The 9,691-nt window shown below is 38.8% G+C and overlaps 1 protein-coding gene across 1 annotated transcript; it reads left to right on the top strand.

The window, feature by feature from the left end:
* Positions 1-2,416: 2,416 nt before the first annotated feature.
* LOC126753701 (protein spalt-accessory-like) lies at positions 2,417-3,053 on the top strand. The gene is made up of 2 exons (XM_050465376.1): positions 2,417-2,471; positions 2,536-3,053. Exons 1-2 carry the CDS (start codon positions 2,417-2,419, stop codon positions 3,051-3,053), a joined length of 573 nt encoding a protein of 190 aa, XP_050321333.1.
* The last annotated feature ends 6,638 nt before the right edge of the window (positions 3,054-9,691 follow it).

Below are 9,691 nucleotides of genomic sequence, written 5' to 3'. Positions count from 1 at the left end.
ATGATCGAAAGAGAATTAAAGTCGTCACATATACGCGGAATGGTTCGTTTAACTCAAAATTTGTCCCAGAAAATTTTAAAATTTAAGTTAAGGAACGGATACGTTAAAATTAATAACAGACAACAGAGATAGACTGACCCATTCATAAGTTTTACAAGAAATATTATACCAAGTATTTCCCTTCGACTATCGAGTGTAGGTAGATTTATAATTTTTAAGCTATTAGTATAAAGGGGTGGAGATTTAACTTGGAATCTCAATGTAAATGATTTTAATTATTAAAATTTACTTCCGAAATTCAGAGTCAGTTGCCACAACTTTAAGAGCACCACTGCCAATTTCTGGTCGTCATAATCGTCTTGTCAGATCAACAATTGAGCGTCGAAGCGCATCATTTGAGGAAGACAGTCTCTCACAAGTCGTTCTCCAGCGTTGGGCATCTTTGTGATGTCGTTGTGGGGAAATTTTCCAAAAAGATCTTGGCCTACATTCTTACAAGATCAAATTGACGCAAGAACTGAAACCGCTTGACCATCAGGTTTGTCGTATTTTCGTGAATTGAGCTGAGCAACAACTTGAAAATGTTCCGGATTTTCATCGAAAAATTATCTTCAGCTTTGAGGCTCCTTTCTGGCTGAATGGCTTCGTCAATAAGCAAAATATGCCTTTATAGTCAGGCAGCAATCCGCACGTACTCGATGAATCACCATTGAATTCCGAAAAGTTACGGGCCGGCGGGGCCATTGGCCGTACTTCCTCCGTGATGATCAAGACCGGCAACGTTACTGTGAATGGAAATCGCTACCGCTCAATGATAACCGAATATGTAGTAGATTTAAATAACGACTCATGTATGTATAAACAATCTTCTAAAAAGTCGTTTGCCAAACAGCACTGAGGGCAACAACCAACATATCTCAACTCTAGAGGAAATGGGACCAGAAATCTACACATTTAAAAACTATCATATGATATATTAACGTCATACGATACAAATTAAAACAATACAGAAACGCAAGGCCAGCGAATACCATACCCGTTGTTGTAGTTCTTATACGGAATTCTACAAAGGAGCATAGCTCCAGAAAATATTTTTTTATAAAAACCAACACAAAAGTTTATTTACTTATACATATGTACATGTATAAATGATCAGTGAAGAGCTGATTCGATCATTCGGTCCCTTCGACCTTTGGTACTGTTACATCTTCTTCTACTGCACTATCTTCTGCTGCACCTTTTTTCGCCATACCACCAACTTCTGCGGCATCTGCGGTACCATCCACAGGTCTTTCACAAGGATTTCAAACTAGGAAATATTATCAAAGAATGTACCAAAGCCTCGAAATCCCATAATACGACGAAGAACTAATATTTGGCAACTACGGTAGGTATACTGCAGGAAATATACCGAGCTCTTTAGGTACTTTAGTAAGCAAACACCGTCCGATAGGCTTACTCTTCCCTGCGGTCCTTTGTGTTTTACTTCGAAAACTGTGTGTGGTTGAATGCGTCATAGTGGTTCAGCTGCTGCACTTACTGCTCCGAAATCGTAGAGAACTCGAAAGCACATTTACTTTGGTATCGTTAGACTTTATGAATTTTATCACTCCTCTCTAGCTTCTCTTTAGAGTACGTATCAGGCTAGTTAAAACTTCACATGCAAATCTAAATGTAATTAATTAATATGCAATGCTGTTAAACAAGTTCGATTCTTAAGGGTACTAATAGACTACCGGGTAATCATTACCCGATCAAAAAAACTGGCTTATTGAAAATCTAAATATTAAGAAGCCTATAAATATGCAAAAAGTTTTATGTTTATGAACGCAGTGCTCATTAACAGTACGTTTATAATTACAGCTTTCGACATTTTAATGACATCAATATTTTCTAGTATCATTCCTTTTAATGTCAAGTTTTTCCTTCTGGTTATATAGACAGTAGAACAAACAACTAAGCCTTAAGTTCCAGAAATCTACCTCGGTGCCTTTTCCATGTTCGTCTTTGATCGATGTAAACATATCATTGTACTTCCTTTTTGTCTTTAAAGCTTGGTCTTCTTTGCGATATCAGACAATATGTTCTTCCAGCAGGAGCTTGTAGGGCCTTTACAAGGGTTGTGGTCAATACATGTTGCTTCAAATAAAGGTTCCCAGACCCAGCAGTCTACTACGGTATAATATTTACTATATTATTGCGTATGTTAAGAATTGCGGTAGTTTTTTAATTCGCGATTCTTTGTTTGTTTTTACTTAAATAGAAAATTGTATTCACAGTTGGTGTGAAATATGAAGAATATTAATATTTGCTAAAAGTTGTTTGTTGAACTTTGGTGAAGGTAAATTATGCTATATAAGAATAAAGATTCCCACTGGAAAGTTAGCAGTTTGGCACATTTCATTTGATTGAGAAGATGAAACTCTTTACGGTATTATTTGTTATCGCTTTCGCGGTTGTCCTGGTTGAAGGTATGTATCGCTAGGTAACATTTGATAAACCCGATCACGTCTCTTTGATATACACAAATTCTAGGGCAACGAGGATTCGGACGTCGAGGATCTCGTGGATTTGATGGATCTCGTGGACTCCGTGGACCAGGCGGACTAGGTAGACGCGGCGATCTAGGACCAAGCCTAGGTGCTTTTAGAAGACCACCATTTGGTGGACGTCCAGGCGGATTTGAACAACCAGATTTTGGAGGTTTTGGAAGACTTGGAGGTTTTGGAGGTTTTGGTGGTGGGGACTGTCATCGCCGTCATCATCGCCATCATCATCGTCATCATCATCGTCGTTCCACCGCTGCACCATCAACTGTCGCACCAGCAGATTCTTCATCATCATCTGCCGCTCCATCAACTGCCACACCAGAAGCTTCTTCCTCATCATCTGCCGCGCCATCAACCGCTGCGCCATCAACCGCTGCACCATCAACTGCCGCACCATCAACTGCCGCACCAGAAGCTTCTTCCTCATCATCTGCCGCGCCATCAACCGCTGCACCATCAACTGCTGCACCATCAACTGCTGCATCATCAACTGCTGCACCATAAACTACCGCACCGGCTGCCGCAAAATTTTATTCTTAATAACTTTAGTAACTATAAATAGTTGATTTGAAGGTTTATAAATTAAAAATAAAAGGGTTGCAATAAATGGTATTGTTTGTTCCATTAAAATAAAAATTGTCGCCTTAGTTGAGCCCCAAAACTACTTTGGTTTATTTTATTATACCCAGAAAAGGGTATATCGTTTTTGCCACTAAGTCGTCGAAGACCTTATAAAGTATAAAAATGATCAGTGGCAAGCTGACTCGATTCAGCCATGACCGTCTGTGTATACTCGAACCTTACCTTTGTTTTTGAATTTTGCTCACGTCCTTCGACTTCAGAATAAGAAATGTTACTTCGAGATAATTAAAGTGTTTCTTTTTTTGGTTCGGGTTTCTCCTGGTAATGGTGTTAAGCTAAGCCTTTATAAATGAATATAGCTCGATTATATGTACAACTATCATCTCTGGGTATACCTGTATGGTATAATCCACATTTAACGTGAATGAATATAAAACACATAATGGTTAAATGGTAGGTTATATCGCATCCACCATACAGCCTGGACATAGCGCCAAATGATTACCACCTGTTCCTGTCTATGGCGAACGGCCTTGTTGGTGTAAAGTTGAACTTAAAAGAGGCTTGTGAAAAGTGGCTGTCCGAGTTCTACGCAGATAAGAAGTGGGGCTTCTATGAGGAGGCTATGAAGTTGCCGTCTAGATGAAAACAGATTATAGAATGAAACGGCGCATATTTGAGCTAAATCCGATCACTGTAACACTTTTAATAAAGCATTGAATAAAGAGCAAAAAAGATATTTGACAACCTTATAGAACGCTGTGAACGGAGTTCGGAGTCATGACCATATTTATTATTAATTTATGATATAACCCTTTGCGGTGGAGATAAGGTTTTGATAGTTTCCACGTCTCGACTTCCGTTTTTAAGAATATTTTCTAGCACTTTCTGCAAGAGATTACCACGTTGTTTAATAAGTTTATTATACAGTATAATCTCCCTCAATATTTTAACACTTGCTCCAACGATCCTTCAATCTGTGGATCCCATTCTTGAAGTGAGAATTCGGAAGGTCTGCAAAATACGCTTCAACAGCCGTTAAGATTTCTTCATTTGATGAAAAACGTTTGTCACGCATTAATTTTTTGATTTATGAAAATAAAATGGTAGTCGCTGGGGGCCAAATCTGGTGAATACGGTGGATGCTCCAACAATTCAAACTTTAATTCATGGATTTTAGCCATTGTCAAAATGCTCTTGTGACACGCTGTATTGTCCTGATGAAAAAGTTTCTTTTTCTTCTGCAAGCCGGGTCTTTGTTTATGAATTTTTTCCTTGAACTGGTCCAAAAGGTTGCAATAATATTCAGAATTTATTTTTTTTACCAGTTTGCAAGTAATCCACAAACAAAATTCCTCTCGCATCCCAAAAAACTGATGCCATAACCTTCTTGGCCGATTTCCGGACACGAACTCGTTTCGAAGCTAAACAACCAGGTTCACACCACTCTTCAGCCTCTTGTTTTAATTCAGGATCATGGCGATAGACCCAAGTCTCTTCGCTCCAAATGTTGCTGAGAAAGTCGCATTCGAATGTGTTTCCACGTTTCAATTCAGTAACCCAGGTTTCTACTCTTCTTATTGTAGTTGTCGTTTGGACTAGTAGCAACGCCCGCTCTTATCGAACGACAAAGCTTATTGAACAATCGGTAGTTTTTAGTTCTAACTAAATACCAAAGAGGTTGTAGAGCACCAACTTCAAAACCTCTAACTCGAATTCGATGACATATGCAGATGAAGAGCTCCTTTTTAATTGTAAGACAAATCAACAAATACTAAATCTTCAGATGGAAAATTGCTATTCAACATACAATGCAATCAGTGGTGACTACCGATAGACAGTCCAACATATTCGATCAAATATACCGACATGCACAAAACATAGAAAATAACTGGGATAAGGCTAAGGTTTCAACTGAGATTCTTTTTGTTCAAATAAGCCGCTTACATACTTGTATATGTATTATTACTATAGAAGGCTGGTGTTGCGGCTGTATTTGATGATTCAATATATCGGCGTCCATAATATATTAGTTTAACTTAATATATTAGGCTTATTTCTTACCTATTATTAAAATTTGAACGTTTACTTAAGAAAAGTATTTACAATAATATTATACAAAGTGATGTCGATCCGAAGCTTTAACATTTTCCCATCGTTTCGGCAATTTGTGAATTACAACTCGAAGAGTGATCTGGATGAAATACGGGCCCCTGAATACCTCATAAACATAATAACGAGCTATTTTAAAAATAGAAAGCTGATTTTTAAGACGGACGAAGGTACCAAGAGCTACTCTATCTCAAGTGGAGTACCACAAGGCTCAGTGTTAGGCCCACTATTATGGAACCTTATGTATGACGGGCTGCTAAGAAGACAGCAACCAACAGACGTGAAACTAGTAGCTATGCGGACGACCTCATGGTGGTAGCAGTCGCCAAACAACTAGCCGACCTGACAAATAAATAAATGTACTGAGTGCTTAAATAGTCTACGCCAATGGTTCTCTTCTATGAGTCTGAAACTGGCGGAGGAAAAAACAGAAGTTTTACTGATAAGCACTAGGAAGATAGAAGAACGAATAGAGCTCACCATAGGGGAATGCAAGATTACCTCCCAGCCGCAATTAAAGTATCTGGAGGTAATATTAGATTCCAAATTAAAATTTATAGAACACGTGGAGTATACTTCCGCCAAGACAAACAGAATTTATAATGCCCTATCGAGAATGATGACCAATAGAGGCTGTGTGCGTTCCAGCCGGCGATTCTTAATAGCGAAAGCAATGAGTTCCGTAATACTGTATGCGGCACCAGTATGGATACAGGCAATGGATATAAAAGCGTATGCAAAACAAATAATTGCAGTGCATAGGCTTTCTGCAATTCGGGTAATAAGTGCTTTCCGGACTATATCAACCGACGTTGCTGAAGTATTAGCCAGCATGCCGCCCATTGACAACCAGGGAGATGAACTCGAGCGTTTATATCAATTATCAACGCATAAAACAGTATCGGTAAGGACAGAGGAGAGAAACAAGAGTACTAAAATGTGGCAGGAGCGGTGGAATTCCTCATCCAAAGGGCGCTGGACCCATCGACTTATACCGTACATCCACTTGTGGATAGACAGACGACATGGGGACTTAGATTTCTATCTGACCCAAATTCTTAGTGGACATGGATGCTTTAGAAGCTACTTTTTCAGATTCCACAATGACATTAGTCCGAACTGTCCGACGTGTACAGAGTATATAGAAGACTCTGAACATGTATTATTTCATTGCCTCGATTTTCGAATACAAGGGAACAGCTAAAAACCACACTCGGTGGTAGTTTTACGGTCGATAACTTAACGACACTCATGTGTCAGTCGACTGATAAATGGAAAGCTGTCAGCGTTCATAATGACCAAACTGAGATCTTTTCAACAGACTAGGCGTCCGTCAGTCCGCGCAATAGAGGAGACTTAAATGTCTTGTCCCTCCCACGAAGTAATACCTCGCCGGTGGTTCCGTGGGAGAGTCCTGAGTTGGGAGTAAGTTAGGTATAGCGGATTAAAGTTCCGCACTCCGTCTTTCGATGCTTCCCCCTACTATATTTTTGTTTCAATATCTTTTTTATTTATTGAATCTGCTTTTTGTTTTAAAAGCCTAACAATAAGTTATAAAATCTTAAATCTATTTAAAAACTAGACACGCTCAAGCAAGTGATTGAGCTGTTTTGGTGATACATTGCTCCTTAGTACGCGGGCATATCTCTTCTTTTAAGGCGTGTTTGATTGCAGGAATGTACCAAAGCATTAGCCAAAGGGTTTGGGTGATCACGGAGTTTAGATATATATTTAATTCTGCTGTCTTCTACTTCTTTCCTTACCATAGAAATACCAAGGTCTTTATGGATATTTTCATTACACATGTACCATGGCGAACACGTGAATATAAAAAAAAACTCGAAGAGTGAATCACACCTATTTTCGATACACTGGTCTGTTCGAAGATCTCCACTCCGTTGGAAAGACCATGTGAAAAAGGAGCTGTCTACCCTTGGAATTTTCAATTGGCGCCAAACAGCTAAAAGGAAGAACAACTGGCGCGCTGTTGGAAACTCGGCTAAAACTGCGTAAGCATTCTTTACGCAAATAAAGAACAAGAAGTTCTCATATGAACTGTATTCCAGTGAAGGCGCTTTGCACCGACCGCAACCAATGGTATAGTTAGAAGAGACATGGTCTGGGCTATAAAGCGGCTCAAGCAAAATATTTCTTGCTACTGTTTTCCAAATATGGATGGAAAATTATTGCCTTGAATGACTGCTTGAGTGACTTCCAAGGATTCTTTGAGCTCTACTTGTATTTGGAAACAATCTTTATAGAGTAATGCATCCAGTTCCTCGAATTCAAACTTTTTTGAGCCGCCCAAGACGTTCTACGCCTTCCATACCGAAATCACCACTTTTAAACTATGCAAACCTGTTTTGGTTTATTAGCTCAGCTAGAGCATGTTTATCATAAACTTCCGCCAAAATACAATTACTTTCGGTTGAGGCTTTCTTCCCTTTAAAGTAATGAAGAAAAACCCCCTAACAATTTTTCAGGTGTAAATTTCAAGACATTGGAAAGAAAACAATTATTGTTGTTCACGCTTTAAATGAATTATATGTATGTATGTATGTCCAAAAAAGTTCGGAGTATTGGAACAACGGTATGTATATATTTGTTGTATAACAATGTGACTTTTAGGCACATCTGAGATCTACAATGAGAATGCAATAATGAAAATACGCAAATAAATAATTTATTTGTTCAGTCTTTTATTGTTGTGGCGATAGTTGTCGGTAATAGAAGAACAAACAACTATTTAAATTTGACAACGGCTAAATAAACACTTGCCTAAGACGTCTTATTTGATTGCGTTAAAAGCGACTATGGCGTCTACAGAGTTATAGTATGTTATGCAAGAATTAACTATTTGTACTTTTCGTTTAGATTCTGTCTGATGTTGACAAATATGTTGTAGAATCCTTCATTGAAGATTATAAGCTCTCTTGAATGTGGAGATATGTTACAATATTATAATTAATACCCTTTATGTATGCATTTTTTATAGCTCAAAAGGGTATAAACTGTTATATCTTGATTTTTTTCGGTCAGTTTAAATGGAATCTATATTCTATATTGGTGCGATTTAAACAAGATCGCTGATATCTGATATAATAAAAACGTTTTCCATACAATTACTTGAGTTCGAGTGCTTAGCTTGTATGGCAGCTATATGCTATAGTAGTCCGATGTCGGCGGTTCCAACATATGAGCAGCTTCTTGGTGGAAAAAGACGTTTGCGAAATATCAAGTCGATATCGTAAAAACTTAGGTACTCATTCGCGAATATTCAGACTGACAGATATTCGAACCTTCGAATCGATTCAGCTTATCAGCTCATCATTTATATAAATATACACTTTATAGCGTCACCGGCGTTTGCTTTTGAGTCTTCACACCATATAGTGTGACGGGAATAATGAGGGACTTGTAGAGTTTACTTTACTTTTCAATTACCTACTCAGTCCACAGTAGTACTTGTTGCCAAGAGATATTCTGCGTTGGATATTGTTGTTGTTGTTGTTGATACTGGCTCCAAGATGGTTCAAGTTATGACTGTCAAGAGAGACGGATGAACCAAGTCGCGAATGTGTTGACTGTTTGTTTGATAACAGGACTTACTTCGTCTTGTCCTCGTTCACAACCAGACCCATACGCTTCGCTTCTTTATTCAGCGATGAGAAAGCAGAACTAACGGCGTCATTGTTGAGCAAACGCAGCTGTACACTCTTTTAGAAGATTATGTCTTTTCTATTTAGCTCTGCAGCTCATATTATTTCTACCAACAAAATATTGAAGAAGTCACACGATAGGGAGTCTTCTTGCCTGAAACCCTGATTGGTATCAAACGGCTTGGAGAGGTCCTACCCTATCCTGACGGCGCTTTTGGTGTTGAACATCGTCAGTTTACACAGCCGTATTTACTTTGCGAAGATACCAAGTTCAGACATGGCGACATTAAGGCAGTTCCTTTTCGTGCTGTCGAAGGCAGCTTTAAAATCGACGAAGTGGTGCTGTACGTCGATCTTCCTTTCACGAGTCTTGTTCAAGATTTGGCGCTTGGTGAAAATCTGGTCGATACTAGATTTTCCAGGTCTAAAGCCACACTGATAAGGTATAATAAGTTTGTTGACTTTCACACACTACGCGCGATAAGACCTTATATGCGAAATTAAGAAGGCTTATTTAACAGTTAGTGGCGTAGATTGTGGGGTCACTCTTTTTGGACAGTGCAAACTTATTATCGGGCATGCTGTCATCCGACCACATCTTGCTGATGCTTGCACTTTGTCAGCCATTCGCCGCCGAACAGCTCGGACAGTAATCCATCGGCCCCTGCCACATTGTTGTTCTTCAGGCGGGTATTTTGGTCTACAGGTCCGAATTACGACCTTTTTGTTGGCAAGTGATAAAAAACATTTGATATTTACACTCTTGCATCATGGTATAGATATAGGATT

This window comes from Bactrocera neohumeralis, chromosome 3 (assembly GCF_024586455.1).
Source record: "Bactrocera neohumeralis isolate Rockhampton chromosome 3, APGP_CSIRO_Bneo_wtdbg2-racon-allhic-juicebox.fasta_v2, whole genome shotgun sequence".
NCBI classification, from domain to species: domain Eukaryota; kingdom Metazoa; phylum Arthropoda; class Insecta; order Diptera; family Tephritidae; genus Bactrocera; species Bactrocera neohumeralis.
Note: the sequence above shows the minus strand (reverse complement) of the source record. Positions and strands in the feature narration are given on the sequence as shown.

Coding starts and splice junctions, on each gene's coding strand:
- LOC126753701 (XM_050465376.1), top strand. CDS start 2,417: ATGAAACTCTTTACGGTATTATTTGTTATCGCTTTCGCGGTTGTCCTG. Junction 2,472..2,535: donor CGCGGTTGTCCTGGTTGAAG/GTATGTATCGCT, acceptor CACAAATTCTAG/GGCAACGAGGATTCGGACGT.